The following is a 26,510-nucleotide window of genomic DNA, read 5'->3' as shown; positions in this document are numbered from 1 at the left end:
TTATACAAACCTAATAATAAAAGAAATATAATGGAAGATTTTTTTTTACATATATAGTTTTGCAAATACAAAATAAAAAATTTAAATACTTTATAAAAGAGGTTTAGGCAAATTTCTTGAAAGGAAACAGTAAATATAGAGAGAATAAACCTTATCAATACGAGTACGGTACAAGGTTGAGTGTTACAGCTGAACATGTATGATACTGAAAGGCATGTATCATACATACTTTTTGGGTATCATTATCCTTCATATGTTTTCATACCTTCTTTTGTCTTAATGTACTGAAATTACTGACACAAGTACCTCTTGGTTTAACTACATACTGGTGCTGCTATGCGATTATTGCGATGGACATTACTCTGGTTCTGGAACCGATCTTATCGATACAAGTACAAAACAAAATACAGCTGAACGTGTTTGAATGTGAAACTTTTTTTCAACTTTCGATATCCTTATTTCAATAATTCATTGTTAAAAGTATAGTGGGGAAAAAAGATGGGGAAAGGAAAGAAGAGATAGTATTATTGCGTTAGTCTACAGTTGAAATCATAATTATCCTACTGTTTGGCAACACAGCAGTGGGAGAAACCACCAAACTGATGGAGTGATGGAAATGATGCATATGGAACTTGACAGGAATATTACAGCTCCCGTGACTGTATGTCAACAGGTGTAAAATTGAGATGTTTAATTTATTCAAGTAATACTTTGGATGTTTATCGGTCTATGTATAAATTTGAAAGCCAGTGTTGCACAAGGATGTTTTGGGGGTTTAGTGGAATGACCACAAAGATAAGACGATGAGATTTATTACATTTCATAAAATTATGTTTTTTTTTCATATAATCTACTTATAAGGAGTGTGCACTGCATAACTCTACAGACTAAACGAAGGCCTTATAAAGTGTAAATTTAACTGGAGTTGGAGTCGGAGTCGGTATATTTTTACCGACTCCAGTGACACCGTAATTGCTTCCGACTCCGACTCCACAGCCCTGCTTCCCAGGTCAAGTTTTTATCTCTAAGCACCACTTTCATTTTACTCCCATGTAAGAAATCCTCTCTCCGTTTCAATAATTTTCCTTGTACACCTCCTGTTGTTTTGAATTTTCTTAATAGCTTTTTGTGTGGTACTTTATTAAATGCCTTTTGTAAATCCAGGAAAGCACAATCTGCACATCCCTTTCATACATTATATCTATTAACCTTGAATAAAAATAAATCAAGTTTGTGGCACATGATCTTCCTTGTCTAAAACCGAATTGTTTTGGATTCAGTATATTGTTCTCTTCCAGATGTAGTCCATCTACTTTTGATGACTTTTTCACATATTTTAGCTATTGTACTTATATGTATGTAGATGATTATTCACTTTAGAAAATGTCAACATAGTAAATGGATTCAATGCATACAAGAGACACAATGGCAACTGGAAAAATATTTCACTAGTAAACATTTTTATCTTGCACTTACCTCAAGGATACTAAACTAGCCAATATATAAGATAGTTCTTCATGGACCTTTGACCATCCACTTCGACCAACAAGGGCATCAATGATGCTTTGTGCAGCATGAGGGAAGTACTTTGCCTTGTATATATCATTAGGATCTGGTCCAGTCATAAGATGAGATGTAAAGTTTCTAGAAACACCTCGTGGAGATAAAAAGTGACGATCAAGGCTCAAAAACTGCTGCACTTGCCTGTCAAAATATCTGAAAAAATAATAATAAATAAATAAATGAAGTGGTGGGGATAAACCAGCTTTGGCTGTCAGGCTCTGTTGTGGAGGTGCTGTGTCTTGCTGCATTGCTTCTGGCTCAGGCATTAGGTGGAGGGCAGGGATGGCCTTTCACTCACAAAGAGCTACGAGATTTTTAAAAGGGAAACAAATGGATGTTGGATGGATGTGAGGGATGAGTGGAGGATGGATTCATGCCTTGGCTGGCTACCTCCTTTATAAGAAGAGGAGAAGGCCCTTTGGAATATATAGGTATTAAAATATGTATGAATCATGAAATACAGCATACTTTATGTGCTTTGTTCTACCTAGTGTCTGTTGATTTTACTGAGCTGACCCTCATCAGTAGCACTTACCCACTTTTACTTGCTATTATGGACCAATGACAAAAACCTACACATGGTGTTCCTACAATATGGACAGTAAAGCTGCCGATTTTCAAAACCTGTCAATCTCCCTCATCTCCACCAGGTGGTGTAACCCTGAGTGGCTGACACTATCTCCAGACAATGAGGCAAACAAGGTAAACCCCAAGGTGGGGTCCTGATTCAGTGACTTGTTTCAGCTTGGGGCCCACCCCTGAACAGTGTGAAACCATCTAATGTTAACCATAACAATATTTACAAAATATGTCACTATGTTGATGAGGTAAGAAAAGGGTAAACATGGTCTCACTTGCTCCTAAGATATGGAGGAAGATGGGTCCTTGCATCAGGATTGGAGGCATCAAAATCTTCCAGAAGGTCATGCAATACTCTGAGTTCCTCTTCTATAGCATCTGCAATATTTCAAATTAATACCAAATTAGCCTAATTGATCTGTCCATCTGTAAGTAGGACATTCATATGCCATAGATGATAGTGAAACAAATCTTTGAAAAAGATCATATAGATATACAAAATCCTTACTAGTAATATCTGTGAATACATATCTTGAACTCTTTAGTGAATCCTTGTGTTCTGCCATAAATTTTTTCCATCCTCCAATCAAGTCTGTACTGACATCAGTAAATCGCACTGGAGGTCGTGCACTTTCTGTTAGTGCTAGTGCAGTTGATCCAAGGAGTGAAGCTGGAAAAAATAATCTATGCTCAGTGATAATAAACTGAAGATGGGATTTCAAGGATATTCCCAATCATAGAAAAAATATGGTAATTTTGGTTCTATATTGACAAAATCTACAATAAGCACAGTTCATAATTCTTATGGCAATCCTCCAGAAATCCAAGAACACTCCCAGCTGCCTACAAAAATCACCCAGAGAAATGATTACATGACATCCCAATCCCCACTCATGATGTTGCCATCAACAAGTCTTCACAACAACCATCAAGTCTGCAACACCAGAAAATAGGAAAATAACTAAAGAAATATGGAAAATCAAACCAGACACTAAAGCCACCCTCTTTCACCAGTAGACATAGAAGGGGTCATAAAGATACTGAAAAACTCCTACACTGAAGGCCCAGACAAAATCTCAAACATCCACCTCATACAACTTGGCCAAACAGCCATAAGAGCTTTAACTAACATTTCCAACAACACATCACCATCATCATCAAGTAGGGGCATACGCCAAGGATGAAGGTGTTGAATGTTATATGAACTTCTTTGCAGATGATGCAAAACTACCAAAGAAAATAAGTACTGTACAGAGAAAGACTGTGAATCACTTTAGAGAGATCTGGACAAAGTCTGGAAATGGAGCCAAAAGTGGGAAGTGAACTTCAATATCAAGAAATGCAGTATAATGGTAAAAGTAAGAATAGACTATCAGGGCAATATAAGGTTGGTACAAAAGAAGTAAAAATAGTTAGCTTGGAAAAGGACCTAGGAGTAATTATTCGCAAAGACATGCCACCAGACAAGCATATAAACAAAATAGTCGGAGAAACCTACAATTTACTAAGAACAATAAAGGTTGCCTTTAACTACATGGATGAAGAAATGGTAAAGAAAATATTAGTCATGCTGATAAGATCAAGATTGGAATATGTGCTGCGACACTATGGACATCTAACACAAAAAAGAATATAAAGAAATTAGAAAGAATCCAAAGAGCAATGACAAAGATGGCACCAACACTTTCAAAATTGACTTAAAATAAAGATTGTCCAAACTGGAACTAACAACCCTGGAACAAAGAAGAGAAAGAGATCTACTGGCCATTTATAGAATCATGAAAGGTATGGAAGTCCTTGATAGAGAGGATTTATTACAGTGGGACAGAAGAAAAACAAGAGGACACAAAAAGAAACTCAAAAAGGATAGTTATAGAAGAAATCTGAAAAAGAATAGTTTTCCACACTGAGTGATAGCTGTCTGGAACAAATTGGACAAAAGAATAGTAGGTGCAAGAATTTAAGAACAAACTAGATGCTGAGAGATACAAAGATGGGTCACTACAAGTATGAGAGTAGTAGAGCTTGTGTCAGGATTAGAAATGGAGAGAGTGAATGGTTTGAGGTAAAGGTGGTACAGGTACTCCTTGTTTAACGACCTACTCGGTTAACGACAACTCGGAGTAACGACGGGCTTTATGACATTCGTTTAACCTAAATCTCCCGAAGTTACGACGTCGTGTACGATAATTAAGTTGGCTGAGGCAAATTTGTATGATGTTATAAATGAACTTGTACGGTGGATATTACCTGTGAGGTAAAGTGTTCTGAAGCTTAGGTCTACATTACCATCCTGCAAGCTGAAAAAACTACCTGGGGTACAGTATATACCAGTAGTGGTAAATTTTTAGTTTCGACCAAGGGCACAATATAGCAATACAAAATTAATTATCAATTTTGTAAATTATAATGTATCAACGAAATATGCAATTTTGTGAGCGGAAAAAAAAGGTGCTAAAACAAATTTCGTAAGTAACGAAATCATGTCATACGAATGGTACACCGTGTTTATGATAGATGCCGATGTCGAAGAAATGAAAGGATGATAAATTCGTCTAACCTAAACTAAACTAATCTAACCTGTGTTTGATAAATCATTACCTGCAAATTAAATGTCATCCGGCTCGTCCTCGTTGTCGTTGTCATGAGAGACGATGGCAGACAAGATGGTGTCCCGATCCTATGCTACCGACTTCGTTCATTAGCATATTTTCTTGTAGCATGGTATTTTTTACTTTCATTTCTGCCCACAAAATTGCATATTACGTTGATACATTTTAATTTACAAAATTAATAATTAATTTTCTATTGCTATATTGCGCCCATGGTCGAAACTAAAAAAATACCCTGGTATTCAATATGGAAAGTCAGCATACGCGGATTTGGTCGCATACGGTAATTTCAGGAACCTAACCACCGTAAATAAACAGTAAATAAAGTTTTAATGTACTGTATAAAAGAGGGAAAATACACGAAAATAAAGATACATGTATTGCTGGACATTGTACATACAGTACATGTACGTATATGTATACACTCGTCCTCGTTGTTGTCGTCGTGAGAGACGTTGGTAGACGACAAGATGGCGTCCCGATCCTATGCTACCGACTTCGTTCATTAGCATATTTTCTTGTAGCATGGTATTTTTTACTTTCATTTCCACCCACAAAATTGCATAATATGTTGATACATTTTAATTTACAAAATTGATAATTAATTTTCTATTGCTATATTGCGCCCATGGTCGAAACTAATAAAAATACCCTGGTATTCAATATGGAATGTCAGCATACGCGGATTTGGTCATATACGGTAATTTCAGGAACCTAACCACCATAAATAAACAGTAAATAAAGCTTTAATGTACTGTATAAAAGAGGGAAAATACACAAAAATAAAGATACATGTATTGCTGGACATTGTACATACAGTACATGTATGTATATGTATACACTTTCGCTTAACGACCAATTCGGTTAACGACGGCGCGCTGGTTCCAATTGTCGTCGTTAAACGAGGAGTGGTTGTACTTCATCAGGGATGTGTTATGTCACCCTGGCTGTTCAATCTATACATGGATGGAGTGGTGCAAGAGGTGAATGCAAGGGTGGTGGGTCAGGGGTTGGAGATGCTTAAAGAAAATGGAGAAAAGTGGGAAATAAGCCAATTATTGTTTGCTGATGACACTCCACTTGTAGTAGGATCAGAGGAGGGATTGAGGAAGTTAGTGACAGAGTTTGAGAAGGTGTGTGAATGAAGGAAGCTAAAGATAAATGTGGGTAAAAGTAAGGTGATGAGATGTACAAGGGAAGAGGGTGACAGCAGGCTGGAAGTGAGCATTAAGAGAGAGAGACTGGAGGAAGTGGATAGTTTTAGATACTTGGGTGCGAATGTGGCAGGAAAGGGAGGAGTGGGGGTGGAGGTAGAATGTAGATTGAGAGAAGCGAGTAAATGCCTTGGTGGATTAAAATGTGTAATAAAAAATAGACATCTGGGAATGGATGCTAAGAGGAGGTTATATGAAGGAGTGATTGTGCTGACAGCACTGTATGGGGCAGAAATATGGAACATAAGAGAGGAAGAGAGGAGTTTGAATGTGTTTGAGATGAGGTGTCTGAGAAGTACAATAGGGGTTACTACACTACATGAGAAATGAGGAGGTGAGGAGAACAGGGGTGGAAAGGGAGTTGGGAGATAGGGTTGATGAAAGAGTATTAGGATGGTTTGGACACATGGAAAGAATGAGTGAAGAAAGATTAGTAAAAGAGGTGTGGAAGGCAGAGGTGGAAGGAGTGAATATGAGGGGGCATCCTAGGATGAGATGGATGGATGGGGTTAAAGGGGCATTACAAAAAAGAGGAATGTCTGTTGAGGAAGGATGGGAGAGGACAGAAGATAGGGGTGAATGGAGAATGGTTGTGTATGGATGATGCTGTGATGCATGAGGGGGAGTGGGTGGGGGATGGGGGGTGAGGAAGTATGTATGAGAAATAATTTGATGCAGCCCAAAGGGATTTCTCCCCATCTTCTCCTTTTCTGCATGAGGGGACAGAGAGGGGGGTCGCCGAATTAATGAAGCAGCCTTGCTGTGGATGTGCTGTGTCTTGTGACACTGCTTCTGACCTAGGGCAGTGGACAGGATGCAGGGATGACCCATCATCCAGGAGGTGCCAAGATGAGAGGGAGGGAGGAGGGTGGAGGGGAGTGGAATATGTAGGGGATGGAATGGGTGGGAGTGGTTTCTATGCCTTTTTCTTTTTGGCTACCCCCCATGTAAGGGGAAAAAAGCCTTTGGTATATATATGTATGTAGATGCATCACTGATTGGAGTTGGATGTGTATTGTTACAAAAGGTGGATGATATAAAAAAACCCATTTCATTTGCAAGGAAGAAATTGTCCAAACCAGAACTGAATTATTCTCAAAGGTTCTTAGTATTCTTTAAGAATACCTGCTCTTAAAGAAACCTATTGTGTATCACTCTTCATCAACCCCAATATATAAGACCTGTTTAGCAGGACCACCACTTTCAGGTACTAGTGGCTGGTCCCTTAAATTATGATAAAATATACCATAAAGAGATACTGACTGTATGATGACATACAGTCAGTACTTTGAGGACTGTTTTGAGGGACCCTTACAGATCAGAGCCACACATCATTCATCTATGCTACATTTGCTGTCCTTCCTTTATACTATCCCACTGAGCCTATAAACATTTTTATGACTACCTTTTCCTTTGATTCCCCCTGTGGTAGAAGAGGAGGGGGAATCAATGCCACCATTGTGTTCCTACATGGGTCTTAGAGAGGGACTCAATGGAACATCTATCAAACCTTGGTGTCAGGAAATCGTATGGGCCGGATGGAATTGCAAATTAGATTCTAAAAGAATGCAAAGAACTAATGGATAAAATACATAACATAATAAGTTGCTCACTTAAAGAAGGAAAAATACCAAAAGACTGGAAAAATGCTAACATTGTACCAATATATAAAGGAGGAAACAAGGAAGAACCAACTAACTATACACCGGTCTCACTAACAAGCACTATAGCCAAAATTTGTGAGAAATTATCAAGAATAGATGGGTAAAACACCTGTAAGAAAATAATATAATAAACCCAAGACAATTTGGATTCAGACAAGGAAGATCATGTACCACAAACTTAATATGTTTTTACAAGAAAGGAATGGATGGGCTGATTGTGCCTTCCTGGACTTACAAAAAGCTTTCAACAAGGTACCACACAAAAAATTATTTAAAAAACTGGAACATATAGCAGAAATACAAGGGAACCTACTAAAATGGATGGAGGACTTCCTGATTGGTAGAAAGATGAGAGTAGTACCAAGAGAAAAATATTCAGGTTGGAAAGAGGTGATCAGTGGAGTTCCACAAGGATCTGTATTGGCTCCAATAATGTTTGCTATTCATGTGAATGACATGGATGATGATGTGCAATGTTACATGAGCTTCTTTGCAGACAACACTAAATTGTTAAGGAAAGTAAAAACTGAAAAGAATTGTGAATCACTGCAGGAAGACCTGAATAAGGTATGGAACTGGAGTCAGAAATGGGAAATGGACTTCAACATTGAGACGTGTAGCATAATGGAGTTTGGAAAAAGTAAAAATAGAATATGAGAACAATATAAAATTGGAACTAAGGAGGTAAAGAAGGTGGGATCCGAAAAAGATTTGGGTGTAATGATCTCAAATGACTTGTCCTATGATAAACAGATAAACAAAATTGTCGGAGAATCCTACAACTTGCTAAGATCAATAAAAGTGGCATTTACATATCTGGATGAAGAAATGATTAAAAAAATATTAGTCACACTGATAAGGCCTTGACTAGAATATGCGGCAATATTGTGGTCACACAGTACAAAAAAGAATATAAAGAAAATAGAAAGAATCCAGAGAGCAGCCACAAAAATGGCCCCTGCACTTGCAAACTTGTCATAAGAGGAGAGACTGGCTAAACTGGAGTTACCAACTCTGAAGCAAAGAAGAGAGAGCAGTGACCTACTGACCATCTACAGAATCAAGAAGGGCGCAGAAATACTCGATAGAGAGGACTTGTTAAACTGGGACAAGAGAAACACATGAGGACATGGAAAGAAAATAAAACATAGTTATAGAAGAGATCTGAAGAAAAACAGTTTTCCACATAGAGTGGTGGACACTTGGAACAAACTGGATGAAAAAATTGTGTGCGCAAAAACCATTCATGAATTTAAGAGCAAACTAGACACAGTGAGATACAAAGGTGGGACACCACGAGTGTAGCTCCCCTTCCCGTAACATACAACTAGGTAAATACCTTCATCCATGTCATTTATATATATGGCAAACATTATCAGAGCTAATACAGAACCTTGTGGGACTCCACTTATCATTTCTTCCCAGGTTGAGTTTTTGTCTCTAAGTACCATCCTCAATTTTCTCCCATTCAAGAAATCTTCCATCCATTTTAATAATTTTCCTTGTACACCTATTATTTCAAGTTTTCTTAGCTGCCTCTAACCCAAGTAGTGTGGCAAGGGACAAGGATGACCCTTTACCCATCAGGAGCTAAGATGGGAGGGGACCTGTTTCCTTCCTGCCATCTAAGGGTAGACAGTATCAACTTTCATCACTATTGTTCATATATTCTAAAAAATGAACCCTCCAAAAGTACACTGAATTAATTTTTGTTTATTTCAAAAGAGTTTGTACAATTTCTTTTTAATATCACCACAACCCGTACATTTTTAACCAATAATAACTACTTAGTAGGAGCAAGACAACTCACCAACCATAATTATCCACTTGGAATCTGGGTCAACTTTCTCCTGTACAGTAGAGGCTGCATCATACTGACTATGATAAAGGGAATACTGGTCACTCTGAAATGCAAATTCATCATATTAGAGTAGGGGTATGTTAAAGTATTAAATAATTTGTTATATAAAAAAAATTCTTCTGTGTTCACCCACATATCATTCTCTAAAGACAAAATACTCACCCCATTAATCCCCATGGCCATGAAATGTGCTGAAGGTACTCCATGTTGTGCGGTGAAGCTTACAAAGTCACTTCCTGACCCTGGATTACTAAAGGGTTCCCTCCCCATTTCTTCAGAACCCATTTCTCCCATATTAGAAGCATTGAAGACATTATGGGCATCACCTTCTGGCCACAGAATATCTTTTGCTGCAAATCTTATAGCTTCCCGAAGAGCTGGAGATGCAAGGATCTTCAGAGATCCTGTACCAAGAAGTGCTTGGTCTGTGTTCAGGTATGCCATGACAGACTGTTCAATCCAGGAAGAGTAGAGCTGAAAAAATATAGTATAACCCAATTCAAAGCTGAGGACAAGTAACAACTAATGTGGCATCAAGAAAGGTAAATCATGTATTCCATCTTATTAAGTTTCTACATACATATACCAAGGCTTTTTCCCCCTTACAAGGGAGGTGGTCAAAAAGGAAAAGGCATAAAATCATTCCCACCCATTCCATCACTAAATACACTCCACACCCCTCCACCCTCCCTCTTATCTTGGCACCTCCTGGATGACGGGTCATCCCTGCACCTTTTCCACTGCCCTGGGTCAGAAGCAGTGTTGCAAGACACAGCACATTCACAGTAAGGCTGCTTCATTAAATCAGTAACCCTCCTCCTCTCTATCCCCCCATGCATAAAAGGAGAAGACGGGGAGAAATCCCTTCAGGCTGCGTCAAATTTTGCTCACACATACTACCTCACCTCCCATCCTCCTGCCCATTCCACCTCATGCATCACAACATCATCCATATACAACCATTCTCCATTTACCCCTGTCTTCTGTCCTCTCCCGTCCTTCCTCAACAGACATTCCCCTCTTCCCCAAAGCCCCCTTCACCCCATCCATCCACCTCATCCTAGGACGTCCCCTCATGTTCACTCCCTCCACATCTGCCTTCCACACCTCTTTTACTAGTCTTTCTTCACTCATTCTTTCCATGTGTCCAAACCATCCCAATACTCTTTCATCAACCCTATCTCCCAGCTCCCTTTCCACCCCTGTTCTCCTCCTCACCTCCTCATTTCTCACTCTATCTAGCCTAGTAACCCCCATCATACTTCTCAGACACCTCATCTCAAAAACAATCAAACTCCTTCTCTCTTCCTCTCTTATGTTCCATGTTTCTGCCCCATACAGTGCTGTTGGCACAATCACTCCTTCATACAGTCTCCCCTTAGCATCCATTCCCAAATGTCTATTCTTCATTACACTTTTTAATCCACCAAGGCATTTACTCGCTTCTCTCAATCTATATTCTTCCTCCACTCTACCTTTCCCTGCCACATTTGCACCCAAGTATCTAAAACTATCCACTTCCTCCAGTCGGTCTCCCTTAATGCTCACTTCCAGTCTGCTGTCCCTTTCAACCCTTGAACATCTCATCACCTTACTTTTACCCACATTTATCTTCAGCTTTCTTCTATCACACACTCTCCCAAACTCTGTCACCAACTTCCTCAATCCCTCCTCCGATCCTGCCACAAGCGCAGTGTTGTCTGCAAACAACAGCTGGCTCACCTCCCACTTTACTCCATTTTCTTTAACCATCTCCAATCCCTGACCCACTACCCTTGCATTTACCTCTCGTACTACCCCATCCATGTACAAGTTGAACAGCCAGGGCGACATGACACATCCCTGACGAAGTCCCACCTTTACCTCGAACCACTCACTCTCTCCATTTCTAATCCTGACACAAGCTCTACTACTCTCATAAAAACTCTTGACAGCTCCTAGAAGCTTTCCTCCTATCCTATATATCCGCAAAACCTCCCACAGTGCCTTTCTGTCTACCCTGTCTTAAGCCTTTTCCAGATCCATAAAAGCCCCAAAAACATCCTTCCCCTTTCCTATAGCTTTCTCACATACCTGTCTTACCACAAAGATCTGATCTACACAACCTCTACCCGTCCTAAATCCACACTGTTCCTCACCAATTACTCCCTCTGTTCCTCTCCTAATCCTCTCAATCAATATCCTCCCATAAGCCTTCCCAACTACACTTAATAAGCTAATTCCTCTGAAACTACTACATTCACACTTGCCCCTTTTTCCTTTGTAAAGTGGAACTATACAGGCACTCCTCCAGTCCTCGGGCACTCTACCCTCTCTCCAGGAAACATTAAATAACCTCACCAGCCAGTCCACCATCACTGTACCTCCCTTTTTCAGACATTCTGCACAGCATCCATCCAGACCAGGGAAAGTGGCAATTCAAGAAAGAAATGGGTGGGTGAATTGTATATACTTTGATCTTGAAAAAGCTTTTGACAAAGTCTCCCACAAAAGACTTGTATTGAAACTAGAACATATTGGTAGTTTGATGGGATATCCACTAAACTAGGTAAAGAATTTCCTGAAATATAGACTCATTAGAATAGTAGTAAAAGGCAAGGTATCAGATAGGAGAGTCACTAGTAGTCTGTATCACTGACCAACACAAGAGTGAAATCATGTGAAAAGACTGTGAAAGATCAATAGACCAAATATCTTGAAGAAATGAACATTCTAATAGACAGTCAGTTTGGCTTCAGATCTGGAGGGTCATGTGTGTCACACCTTTTAAGCTTCTACTTGAGAGTGATTGATGTGCTGCAAAAGAAAGGGGTGGTGGATTGTGTACCTCGACCATTCTTGGCTCCTTGCAAAAATACAGTAAAAGCACTTTTATCCGTTATTCTCGTATCCGGCTCCTTCTTATAACCGGCATATTATTCACGAGGAAATAACAATTGTGTATAAAAATGTAAAAATTTGAAAAAATAAAATTTAAAATTCCCACGCCACTCCCGCTGTCGCCAGAGGTAGCCCGCATCTTTCCCGCCATCTCCCACAAGTCCCGCCGCTCTGTCAGGCCCAGTGCCCACTGTAATAAGACGCCTGATGTTAAGCGTGCGACTGTCTATTAGCAACTCTCTCAACACACAAACACATACCGACAGCAAAGGAAGGCAGTGATGGCTGAGTTGAAGGATATGCGTGGTAGTGCTAAGCTTAGCGTCACTGATGAAGCTCTTCAGGAGTGGATGGAGGTCGATAATGACGAAGCTATCACCCCCACACTAACTGATGATGAAATCATTCAGGCAGTGATTGAGGAGAAGTATGGTAAGGAAACAGAGGTTGATAGTGAAGAGGAAGATGACCCAGAGCCAAGAGTAACATGGAAGGATGCCGCTAAAGGATTGGCAACATTTATCAAGTTTGCGGAGCAGTGCACCTACATGGGGACTCACGACGTGATGTCTCTTCACTGTCTTCAAAATGAATTTTTAATGCAGAGAGACAAACATTCTAAACAAAGAGACATACGTGATTTCATAAAGATAAATAAATATGAATATACTGGTAAATAAATAAACAACAAAAGTGAAGCCATTAAATGAATTTTATTTAAGTACTCTATGAATAAAGGCAATAAATATATTTTTTTAATATTCCTTCTCGTAACCGGGATTTCCCCTTTCCGGCACGTCTTTGGTCCCACTCGTGCCGGTTAAAAGAGCTTATACTGTAGTATCTAGATCTTTTTGCAATATTCCACTGTATTCTCATGAATTTTGCATCATCTGTAAACATGTTGGCATAAATTGTTCCTTCCATCATGTCATTAACACAGACAAGAAACATTATTGGCATAAGCACTGAACCTTGTGGTACTCTGCTCTTTACTGCTCTCCAGTTTGACATCTTGTCCTTTACTATTGTCCTCATGTATCTTTCCTTCAAACAGTCTTCAATCCATTCTAATAGTTTGCCTCTAAGTCCTCCAACATGCTCCAATTTCCCCATAAGCTGACGGTTAGGTACTTTATCAAATGCTCTCTCTAGGTCCAGGTACACACAGTCCACCCACCCCTCTCTTTTGCAGCATATCAATCACTCTAGAGTAAAAGCTTAAAAGGTTAGATAGCCACAATGCTCATGTGCTACATGGTATGTTTTGTATATTGTTTACTTTTTTGTGCATATAACTTCACACAAAGGCAGACCAACCAAAATACACCCACTGACCTAACAGATGTGTTTGAACATCCCAAAACATCCCATGAAAAAAATGGGATTAGAAACATATAGGCTACTCATCTAATACATTATCATACTTGTAGGTATGTATGTATGTTGTGATGTCAACACACATAACAGGAGGGCTTTTAGAGGTCATGAGAACAAATTAAGAAAGCCAACATGTCTAATGGATGTGAAGAAATACAGTTTTCCATATAGATGTATAAATACTTGGAATAGTTTAGAAGGTGATATAACCCAAGCTCAAACAATACATGAATTCATATCTAAACATGATATTTGAAAATCAAGGATATAGATTAAGTTTGAGCTGTACATAAATTTCAGGCTAGATATGATAAATTGGAAAGTAGATGGGACCCAATGAGTGTTGCACCTTTACTGTATACTACAATTAGGTAAATACAATGTAAATATAAGGATCAGTATTAGCACCAGTTATGTTCTTCATATATGTAAATTACATAATAGACACTACATCAAGTTACTCCACTGTGTTTGGAGATAACACAGAAATCATGAGGAAAACAGAAAATGGGGATGACTACAACCAACTGTAACACAACTTGAACATGATTTATGAATGGAGTTAAAAGTGAGGAATGAAGTCCTACATGAAAAATATAACTTTAGAAATGGAATCTAGCACAAAAATACCATCTGTGAAACATGCAATGAGTAACAAATCAGTCAACAAAGCTAGTGTAGAAAAAGACCTTGTAGTTGTGGTCATGGACAACTTGTCTCCTGAGAAATGCATAAACAAAATTTTGTTTACCAGTGATCAGAAGATTTAGTTTCCAAAGATAATTTTTCAGTGTTTAATTATAGAATATTCTGCAAAATAATTCAAACAAAAGAAAAATCGTGCATGCAATATTGAAAAGTTTCAAGGTTAGAAGCATTCTCATACCTTGTTGAACTCAGCAGAACCAATAATACCAAACTCTTCAGCATCCCAAGCATTAAACATGAGCTGCCTGTAAGTCCCACCAGGCATTCCAAGAGCCACTGCTTCACTCATGGCCATCATAGAGGCCAGACCAGTGTCAGGATCAGACCCTCCACTGTACCAGTAATCATAATGGCATCCAATCATCACAGTCCTGAAAATACCACAAATGGTTGGCATTATTGTGGTCAGTAACATAGGAAACCTGAATATGTGGAACCATATGATATGAACTACATCCCATAAAAGTTCTTTGACATCTATATTGAACTTGTGTTGATTGTAACTGCCACCAAGTAATCTTTCTATTCACCTTAGGGAAACAGCTTTAATTATCAAAGGATTAAATCTGTCTCAATTAACCCTTTGTCGTCAACATTCAATTCTTATGGTTATTCTGGCCACTACCAGGTAATATCTTTCAGCTGAGGGAAATCCATATACAAATCAAAGGGTTAACCATTTATATCAGCCCCAGCTAAATTTAGTATCCAGCTGTACCTCTGGAATTATGACTGGTTTAAGGATCTTGCCATTCCTGCAGCTAAATCTGTTATAAAAATAATTAAATATACAGATAAACAAGTTGAACAGAACCTTAAGGTAATGTCATTGTAATAATTCCCAAAAAGCCTCTACTTGTTTGTGTCACTCTCCAACAACATAATATATTAGTACCATGAAAGAAAACTATTTACATCACAAATACTTCAATACCATGCACAAAAATCATCTCGAGGGCTACATCTTTCAACTTCAGTTACTTAACTCACTGATAGACCATATTTTTGCAGATACCCCTGAATTTGGTTAAACACACAAACAAAACACCAAAGAGGAAATAGATGTTCTGTGATTTTTTTTACTAGTCTTGGATCAAATGTTGGACTCATGATCTACATCTATTACACTCCAGGATGAGAGATCTGAGTTAATAAATGGCCAGATCTATGGGTAATGCTGGGATATTACACACATACCCCTAACTCCTTGCCTACCAGAATTGTTGTGCCAGCTCACAATACAGAGGTGCTGATATTTTTTCAGCCCTGGGTGGAGCTTGAACTCGGATTGTTGAACTGGCAGTTGAGAACAGTTCCGCTGCACCATCAAACTGAAGCAGTCTATTTCTATGGCCAAACCTATTCTGTGCTGGTATTTAAGTGCTAGATGGTGATCTGAACACAAACATGCATGTATGGTTCTTGCTTCCCTTGAAAGGGATTCTTCTGTGGGGCTAATATCTTGAGCAGTTTGTTGGAGAAGGGAGTTGGGTAGTTAGTTTTGAAGTGACTGTTTTGTAATCTGGGTGTGAATGCATTTTTGTATGGGCGTGTTGTGCGGTGTAGGTGGTTGTTGTTTATGTTTGAGTAGTAAGTTTTTTTCCTATATTTGTGTAATGGATGGGGTGAAGGGGGTGTTGCAAAAGAGGAGAATATCTGATGAGCAAGGAAGGGAGAAAGCAGGATATAGAGATGAGTGAAAATGACTGTGTATGGATGATACTGTTATGCAAGGGAGGGATGGAGGATGGGGGTACAGGGGTGCTTATGTATTTACCTAGTTGTACTTTACAGGATAAGAGCTATACTTGTAGTGACCTGTTTTCGTATCTCTCCGCATCCAGTTTATTCTTAAAATCATGTATAGTTTTGGCACTCACTGTTTCTCCATTTAGTTCCTTCCAGACATCAATCACTCTATATGGGATGCTATTCTTTTTCAGGTCTTATCTGTAACTGTCCTTCTTTAGCTTCTTTTCATGTCCTCTTGTTTCTCTTCTGTCCCACTTTAATAAGTCATCTCTATTGAGAATTTCCATCCCTTTCATAATTCTGTAAATGGTCAACAAATCACTTCTTTCTCTTCTCTGTTCCTGTGTTGACAGATGTAATTTCTCCAATCTTTGTTCGTATGTCAGATTTGACAGTGTAGGTGCCATTTTTGTCGCTGCTCTTTGGATTCTTTCTAATTTTCTTATGTTCTTCTTTGCACTAGGTGCCCACAGTGTTGCAGCATATTCTAGTTTAGGTCTTATCAGTGCAACCACTATTCTTTTAGCCACCTCCTCATCCATGTAGTCGAAGGCCACTTTCATTGATCTTAATAAGTTAAAAGTCTCTCCAAATAATTTATTGACATGTTAATCAGGTATCAAGTCACAGCCTGAAGGGATTTCTCCTCGTCTTCTCTTTTTCTGCATAAAGGGACAGGGGTGGGAGACACTGATTAAGTGAAGGGGCCTTGCTGTAGATGTATTGTGTCTTGCTGCATTGTGTTTGACCCAGGGCAGTTGGCAGATGCAGGGATGACACATCATCAATGAGGAGCTGAGATGGGTGGGGTGAAGAGGGTGTTGGAGGGAAATGAAATGGGTAAGAATAGGTACATGCCTCTGACTTAGCTACCTCCCTTATAAGGGGGAAAAAGCTACTGGTATATAGATAGATTAGTGTACCGTATTTTCCGGCTTAAAATGCGCATCGGGTTATAATGCGCACCCATGCACTTCGTTATCTCAGTACACAGATAGCGCGCACCGATGTATAACGCGCATGCCCGATCGCATTTGTCTATAACGCAGTTTTACCTCGGTATTTATATCATGTGAACGAGGTTACATGGAGAAGTATTTTTCATTGGCTAGAGCCACCGCTGGGAAATCAGTTGATTTGTCACTAAATTAAGTGTCTGTTTAGGCATCAATCAGGACACAACTAAGAAAAAGTTGGAACTACATGTACCGGTATATGACTCATGTTGTGTGTTGGTCCCTTATTACTTTGTAGCTTAAATAGTTTGTAGGAAATGTGATCTAAAAAAAAGTTTATTGAAAGTAAAATATACAGAAAAAAAATTCGGGATTTTTACAGAAAATGTTCATTTTATATCTTGAGGAAATAATTCGTCTTTACCATTTTTTATTTAATACTGAAACAAATTACAGACTGTTTTGTTTTAGCTTTGAACCTGCAATGACAGTGGTGAAATAGGACAGTCTCTCATCGAGGTGACGTTTAGTTAATATAACTCCCGAAAGAGGGTGTTGTAGTCAGGTGTTTGACACGAGTTTATGAACGGCCGCAACGGAATTTGTACCATACCTACAGTGAAGCAACAAAGCCAACATAAAAATTCAAACTAGAAAGCTGTGAACATGGGCAAATATCATGAATATTGATCATGTTTCATAGTGTTTAGGCCTATTTAAACAAAAAATAAGATTCGATAGATACCTACCTATATTAAATATTTATATACGGTAGCCCATGCTGGCGTATTCTTTCATGTCACCATGGCTGTTCTTCTTGTTCTCACGGAACGTCACGGAGAAGTGTGCCGTCCCGACTTTGTGACGGCCAACATCGTCACGTTGTTGTGAAAAAAAAAATTCACACACAGCCGCAGAATTTCTATCATAGGCCGTAGATAATGCGCACCACCGGATAACGCGCACCCCCCATTTTTAGGCCCTTCCAACGGAAAAAAGTCGCGCACTATACGCCGGAAAATACGGTAATATGTATTTTACATTTATGTAGGAATTGATGCAGCTCTGTGTGTTTGTTAGTAATACCATTAATGTTTATTTGTAATATCTTAAGGGTGTGTCTCTGTTCTGGATAAATCCACTTATAACACATGTAGCACTTTATTGTTGTGTGTGAGAAGTTTATCAGTTTTGTGCATGTATAAGAAGTGTATGGACCTGAGTTAGTTTCTATGTCTCCAGCTATTAGGAGTGGGACAGATGCTGGTGTACTGACCTTATGTGCAAAAACAAAAATGAAAGGTGAAGATAGATTGTTAGGGAGTAAATGAGAGAACTGAGTTTCTGGGCCTGATCCAGAGACCAGATACTGGCTCTCTGGGGCTATACTTCCTTGTGGAGGTGGGGTTTTTGTGTCACTTTGCAGCCATGAGTAAGTAGTGACTTGATTGAAAGCCAGGGTCCTACATACATCTTCTGCTTTCCTCTCGACTAGAAGGGCTACCTCTTGCAGGCATGGCAAAGCAGCACCCTCAAAAAATCAAATTAGCATAAATCAATCCATAACTCCATTGTGCCAGGTGTTTCTTGCAGGAGACCCACAGCTCCTAGATTACTGGCAACTGCCACCAAACTTGCCCATAAGTCATTCAAGGAAGAGATATAGTTTTCTGGGTATAGGTGGTGTAGGGTAGTGTAAGATGAGATATTCAGTATCTTCTGTAAGATGGTTGCATCTGAGGCAGTTTGTTTCTGTAGTCAGGCTTAACTGGTGCTAGTATTAATTTAGTGCTGGATGGGTGTGTTTCTTGCTTCTCTTGAGATTCTTCTGTGGGGCTTGTTTATATAAATTTGTTATGCTCACAGAGCAACACACCTAATACAGTAGTACTTTCTATATTTACCTAGTTGTATTTACCTAGTTGTATTATACGGGAAGAAAGCTATGCTTGTAGTGACCTGTCTTTGTATCTTTCAACATCTAATTTGTTCTTAAAGTCTTGTGTAGTTTTTGCACACACTGTTGCCTCATCCAATTTATTCCAGATATCCACCACTCTGTGTGGGAAGCTATTCTTTTTCAGATCTCTTCTATAACTATTCTTTTTGAGTTTCTTTTCATGTCCTCTTGTTTTTCTCTTCTCCCACCTTAATAAATCATCTTGGTCTAGGACTTCCATCCCTTTCATAATTCTCTAAATGGTCAGCAGATCTCCTCTTTCTCTTCTTTGTTCCAGGGTTGGTAGTTCCAATTTGGAAATATTTGTTCATATGTCAATTTGGAGAGTGTTGGTGCCATCTTTGTCATTACTCTTTGTATGCTTTCTAATTTCTTTATATTCTTTTTAGTACTGGGTGCCCATAGTGTTGCAGCATACTCCAATCTTGGTCTTATCAGTGTAACTAATATTTTCTTTACCATTTCCTCATCCATTATGTCTATCATTATGTCTATAGGTATACATAATATGTGTGACACACAGGACACTTTACTATGTACAGTGGAGCTGTATGATAATAATGTACATAATGTAAGGTGAAATATATTGGTAATCAAGGCAAGGTAAGCTTTAGCATCCACCAAAGTGTGGGTGTCCAATTAGGATAGTGTCAAAATTATTGTCAGTTAAGAGAAAGTGACACACATGTATAAAGTTTTGGCCCTGAGGCAACAGGTCTCTTATTGAGGGACATTCAAGGCAATAGTGGCGGAGACTGTTGGTGTTGGGAAAGTTGCACAGTTTACAGGTGGAGTAGTTTAGTATGTCTCCAGCCTCAGAGACTTGCCACAGTGGTCTATAGCCTAGGCAAAACCATGGAGTCACCAAAAAAACTTGAGGTACAAGGTAGTTCTGTTACTATGGAATCTATTTTAATAAACTAAGATTTCCAACATGCCCTAGATATGCTGACTTGACTGACAACACAAGGTACAAGACAGTGGGGTGGGTGGACTGCATGTACCTGGACCTAGAGAGGGCATTTGATAAAGCACCTCACAGTTGAATTATGTGGAAAATGGAGCACGTTGGAGGAGTGAAAGGTAAACTATTACAATGGATAAGACTTTTTGAAGGAAAGATACATGAGATCAGTAGTACATTATTATAGTTTTTATTTATTATTTTATTATTATTATGATTTTTTTCACATTCGACCTAGATATGGACCAGGAGGTCTCCTGTCGGCATGCTCCGCCTTTGTAATCCTTTGTAATGTCAAGCTGAAGAGCAGTAATGAGCAGAGTTCCACAAGGTTCAGTGCTTGCACAAATAATGTTTCTTGTCTACGTTAATGACATGATGGAAGGAACAAGCTATGACAACATGTTTGCAGATGATGTAAAATTCATGAGAAAAGTGAAAAATGAGGATGGTAGAATATTGCAAAAAGATCTAGATACTATTTTTGCAGGGAGCCAAGAATGGGAAATGAAGTTCAATACCAAAAAATGCAAAGTACTGGAAATGGGCAATAGCAGCTAAAGGCCATCCTAAAACTATTCCTTGGGAAATGAACACATTACAACAGCAAGAGAGGAGAAAGACTTGGGAGTGTTGATAAAAAACAACCTATCACCTGACAGATATATCAGCAGGATTGTGGGAGAGACATATGGACTACTGCAGAAAGTGATGAAAAAACTCATGGAAACCCTGATATGTCCAAGACTGGAATATGTGTTAGTAGTATGGTCCCCACACAGAGTAAAGGATATAAACAAGATTGAGAGAATACAAAAGATTGCATTGATAGAAGAGGTCTCCTGATTAAAGAAGGGAGGGGTTTAAGAGGTCATGGATGTAAATTAAGAAAAACCACATGTCAAAAGGTTGTTAAGAAATACAGTTTTCCATATAGATGTATAAATATGTGGAATAGCTTAGGTGATATAGCCTAAGCTCAAACAGTACATGAGTTCAAATCTAATATGATAATTAGAAATCAAAGATGTAGATTAAGTTGGAACCATATATGAATTTGAGTCTAGGTATGTTAGAAAATTAGAGAACAGGAGACAGGACCCATTAAGCATTGCTCCTTTCCTGTATACTACAATTAGGTAAGTTTGTGGCATCTTGGAGCTCAGGTCAAGTTGTCTGTAGTGTATCACATCTTGATTATCTCAATATGGATGCAGCCAAATGCTTTAGAAATTACAGAAACCATAAACAATGTCACAAATAATTTATCTATCCCAATATTAACTAAAAACAATTAATATTATCGGAGTTGTTGGCAGTTGGCAGTAATTAGCATGTTTGCAAATAAACACATAATCATACAACCATGCCCTATGTCTTGGTACAGTATTAATATAATATTGTAATTATTCAAAAGATTGTTCAGTAATGTAGCTCTAAGCGCATATATAAGCATGTCTGGTGTTGCCATATTTCTACAGGAATTTTCATATTTCAGTAAAAAAATTAATTCTCCAGAATTTGTCCATAGTTACTAAAGTCCATTGCTTCAGCAGTTTTTGGGTTCTTCTGTACTTAAAATGCTCCACTTTTTCCAGTTTCTTTCCCCTCATATTCACTTCTATCCCACCACCGTGATCACCCCTTGTATATCTCATAACCTTATTTTTATCCACATTTACTTCCAGCTTTCTCCTCTGTGGTAATTGTAGTTACGGGAATGGCATTGTTTACCTTGAGCTACGGCAATTTCCCGAAAGCTTGTTTAATTTTTTAATCGGGAATCTTTCCTGTAATTTCGTACGACACTATCGTAATTTTAATTAATACAGTATATTATTAAACTCCCCTCTCTCTTTATTATTTATCTAAGCCTATGTTGTAGTTTTGATTGACAAATCGGGAACTTGAGAACTTACTTGAAGTATCAGTTGTCCCGTGGCTTCGAAGCCGTTTTGAAGGCTCGTTAGAACTCCAGCCGAACGAGAATAAGTTTTAGTCTCTGAACGCCAGACTAGCTTCAACCTTGGTACCAGAGACAAGCTTTAACCCTGTCACCAGAAGGACAATAAAACCTCGGCTAAGGATTTCTACAACCATCGAAGCCTCAAGAATTGAATTCATTTCCGACGATTAGTTAGAGAACTCAAACAGGTAAGTTCTCTAACGTTCTCAGTTTGGATCATTTAATTACGACACCTCACACACTCTTTCAAACTCTTCCATCAACTGCTTCAATCTATCTTTAAACTGTCACAAACAACAACTGTCTTATCTCCTACTTCCCTCCATTTTTTTGAGAACTCCAATCCCTAGCTAAGCACTCATGCACCTACATCAAGTAGGAGGAGGAGGAGAAGTAGAAGAACAAGAACAAGAACAAGAACAACAACGAAAAAATACCTCTTCACCCTTTCATATGTCAATTATGAGTCTGACCATCAGCAGTGTATTAAATGTATGGATGATGGGCTTCATAGTCTTTTGAAAATATTTCTAGGACAAGCAAGAAATATACATGTGTCCCTTCTGAATTTGGTGATGCACATCTCATGTTGAGGGATGGTTGTGTGCTGGCTGTAGGTGGATGGAGCTTTGTCATTGAGGGTGCATTTACACCAAGTGAATTGAATTGATTCAATTCATGAAGAATCAATACAATTCATGAATTGTGTTCATTTGCCACACTAGTTTCAATGTGACTGTTTACACTAGGTGAATCAACTGACTCAATTCACCTGGTGTAAATGGTTACACTGAAACATGTGGTGAATCAACATGATTCATGAAATGTGATGATTCTTCATGAATTCAATCAATTCAATTTACTTGATGTAAACGCAGCCTGAGAGTAGTTCACCAGGTGAATCAGGAAGATTGTATTCATTGTCTTTTTTTTTTTTTTTTTTTTTTGCAAATTTGCATGACATGAAAGGGTTAAAGTGTCCTTGACTGCTTCTCCTTAGAAGCTTTACAAAAACAGCATATTCCACAAGTGAAAAGACTAATGGTGTGTAAAATTTGTTGACAACAGTTAAACTTTCTCTACTTCAGATTCAAATATCCCTTATGGTCCTAAAATTTTATCTGCTTTCTCAGAAACTAGACTGCAATACTTAGTTGATTTATAATTGTTGGGTGTTGCTAACAATCACACCTAGATCTTTCTTCCCTTTCCATTCATAATGGCATTTTAAAGTGTCATATTTCAGTATTACTTACTTTGTTGTATCAACTGCTGGCAGAGTTGCATGAATATTGGTGATTTTAACATTTTGAATAATGTTGTGAACATTTAATGACACATTATTAATGTTGTCTTCTGCCCAGTTTCCCCCAAGACGGTACCGAAGCTTGAGTTTCCCTGACCAGGTTTCAGGTGCAACAGGACCTCCAAGAAGACCCATAAGCCTCAGAGCTGCTTCTTGGTTGACAGTCTGAACTGGTATGTTGGGAATGGGCCATTCAGATACTGGTGATCTTTGGAGAAAAAAAATCAAAGATGTTATAAAGTGCATATATAATATAAACCCTAACAGTTAAACAACTCACATGTGTCTGTAACATCAATAATCATAAACTAATGAAACTACATCTCCTGTCATTATGGCATAAAATAAGTAACAATCTCTTACCTGTAAACATTTTCAATGGCAGGAACATGGTTAGTGGAAGGGTTACCAGGCTTTGTTTTCAGATTGCCCCATAGAAAGCCATCTTTAGGAAGTCCCAAGCCATCAGGGTATGGATCACCCCCATTCCCTGGGCCTTCAAAATCTTCAGGATCTGGATACAGAATTACCCCTACAGCTCCAGCACGTTCCACATTTTGAATCTACAGGGGGAAATAAGCAATAAATTAATATAAGGAAGTTTCTGGTAAAGTAAGGATAATAATAATTGTTTCCTCAAGTCTCATGTAGGAAACCTGCAGCTCCACAGCAACTGGCAACAGTCCTTGGCTCCCATAGATCTCTGGAAAGAAATTTTGGATTGTTGTTTGTATTGTATTGGTTGACTGTTTTTGTCACTGCCTAAAAGTGGCAGGAGAAAGGAGAACAGTCACCAGTTGTCAGCTCTTAATGTGTGAAAAGGGGTAAAATATACAGGTGAAACTAACAGAGGACTTAGACCTGATTTGAAGATCAAATGTCCCTTGGGGCTGCACCTCCTAATGGAGATAAGAGGGTTGACAAGTTCTAAAAATGGGCAGGTACACTGTCTATCTTGCTGATATTGCAGTGTACATGGTATTTGATATATGTATGTATGATTACAATCAGATTATGAGCGAAATATTAAAGGTATATGAGATTTTTCCAGAGTATTTTAGGAAGAAATTCAGAGACGTTAAGAAGGATATTGGTTATGGATATATGGATCTAGCCAGGAATGTAAGGAGTAACCTAGACAAATGGATGTGTGCAGAAAATGCGGTAACTATCAAGGTCTTGGAGGTGATAGCAATTGAACAATTCCTTAACAATGAGGTTAGGCTATATGTTACCACACAGAAATGTGAGACCTTATTACAAGCAGTGAGTTCTGCAGAAAGCTTTGCATTAAATACAAGTGAAAAAAGAAAAGAAAGCATGTTACAAACACAGAGGGGTAAGAACAGAGGTGCATGTGCAATTCTGAGTCAGAGATATGTGAGGCCACAAGTAGAGGATAGTTGAAGGAAACCAGTCCAGTGTTTTATCTTTGGAAGAGTAGGACATAGAACCCAGGATTATGCTAGACACAAAAAAAAAAAAAAAAAAAAAAAAAAAAAAAAAAAAAAAAAAAAAAAAAAAAAAAAAAAAAAAAAAAAAAAAAAAAAAAAAAAAAAAAAAAAAAAAAAAATCCATTCCAGTAATTTACCTTGTATCCCTCCTATAGTTTTCAGTTTTCCTAATAGTTTTCTATGTGTCACTTTATCAAAAGCTTGTTTTAAGTCTAGGATAGCACAACCAGCCCATCCATCCCTTTCCTGTATTATATCTAATAGTCTTGAGTGAAAACAGATTAGATTTGTGGCACATGATCTTCTCTGAATACAAACTGTCTCGGGTTTAGTATGTTCTCCAGATGTTTTGTCCATCTATATTTGATCACTTTTTCACAGGTTTTGGCTATGGTACTTGTAAGGGAAACTGGTCTGTAATTTGTTGGGTCTTCTTTGTTTCCTCCTTTATATATTGGTATGTTGACTTTTTTCCAGTTTTCTGGTATTTTTCCTTCTTTAAGCGAGCATCTTATTATATCATATATTTTGCCTCCCTATTCTTTACACTCCTTTAGTATCCAATTTGCAATTCTATCCAGGACATGCAATTTCCTGACATCAAGGTTTGCTATTTGGTACATTTCTGTTCATGTTGCTATTATTTTCCCTATAAGGGGTATATCACTTCTCATCCTTCATCCCAGTACCATACATTTTCTCTAATGAAAACCAACTTGAAATGTTTACTTATTACCTTGTCCATTTCTATATCTTCTGTATATTCTGTGTTCCCTTTGCATAGTTTCTCTACTTCCTGCTTGTTTTTCAATTTGCCATTCACATATCTATAGGATAGCTTTGGTTGATCCTTACATTTTTTTATTGTCTTTTTCATAATTTTTTTCTTCCCTGCATATTTTAACATATTCATTTCTTTCACTGATATATATTTGCCACTTTCTAGAATTTTTCTCTTTTTTCCACATTTTCCAAGCTTTATTATTATTTTTTTTTTACTGACTCTGCTACACCTTTGGTTAAACCAGCACTTAATATACACCTTTTCCTGCTTTTGTCTTGTTACATATTTATCCACTCCTTCATTATAGATTTCCATCAGAATCATCCATTTTTCTTCCACTCGTGTCTCTTCATTGTAGAATTTTTCCCAACTCACTTCTTGAGAAAATTCCTTAAGTTTACAAAGTCTGTTTTACTATATACCAATCTCTCTTTTTTGTATTTCTCATTTCTCTCCATATATATTTCCTCCTTTGGTTCTAGCTCAAGTATTATATGGTCACTCTTCCCAACTGGTGTCTTGTATGCAATTCTATCCACAGGTTCTGATGTAAAGAATAAATCTAGTCTCAATGGTTCTTCATTATTTCTATATCTGGTGTTTTCATTTGCCCATTGTGTCACTATATATTCCATAGTCAATAATTAAGGTGGAGTAAAACACTGCAGGTAATCTTCTATTGTAATTGTACATGGAATGTACAATCTACTTCTTCACTCACTATCACAAACTTCATTGATCTCAACACTCGCAGCTCGCTCACGACTACTGCGTGCGTGACTAGGCTTGGGTAGCGTGCTCCAAAACAGTTGTTAATGATTTATTTTCTACAATTACTGTATTTCGATTATTCTCTCTCGCACAGAAATTTACGTTCATACACCTTTCAGTTATACAACAACTTAAT

At 38.2% G+C, this 26,510-nt stretch overlaps 1 protein-coding gene across 6 annotated transcripts in view; it reads right to left on the bottom strand.

The window, feature by feature from the left end:
• The window catches only part of LOC143018678 (N-acetylated-alpha-linked acidic dipeptidase 2-like), a 114,762-nt gene that overhangs the window by 9,379 nt on the left and 78,873 nt on the right, over positions 1–26,510 (bottom strand). For all 6 annotated transcript variants that reach the window (XM_076176452.1, XM_076174519.1, XM_076175828.1 and 3 more), the window contains 8 exons: positions 23,729–23,928; positions 23,316–23,573; positions 14,640–14,832; positions 9,656–9,967; positions 9,443–9,536; positions 2,651–2,812; positions 2,418–2,520; positions 1,477–1,716 (listed from right to left, as the gene is read on the bottom strand). In XM_076176452.1, coding sequence (XP_076032567.1) covers positions 1,477–1,716; positions 2,418–2,520; positions 2,651–2,812; positions 9,443–9,536; positions 9,656–9,967; positions 14,640–14,832; positions 23,316–23,573; positions 23,729–23,928 — 1,562 coding nt within the window. The remainder of the gene's footprint in view (positions 1–1,476; positions 1,717–2,417; positions 2,521–2,650; positions 2,813–9,442; positions 9,537–9,655; positions 9,968–14,639; positions 14,833–23,315; positions 23,574–23,728; positions 23,929–26,510) is intronic.

The sequence above is a fragment of the Oratosquilla oratoria genome, chromosome 1 (assembly GCF_046742065.1).
Source record: "Oratosquilla oratoria isolate Oo_2021 chromosome 1, ASM4674206v1, whole genome shotgun sequence".
NCBI classification, from domain to species: domain Eukaryota; kingdom Metazoa; phylum Arthropoda; class Malacostraca; order Stomatopoda; family Squillidae; genus Oratosquilla; species Oratosquilla oratoria.
The sequence above is the reverse complement of the archived record's forward strand: the minus strand, read 5'-3'. Positions and strand labels throughout refer to the sequence as shown.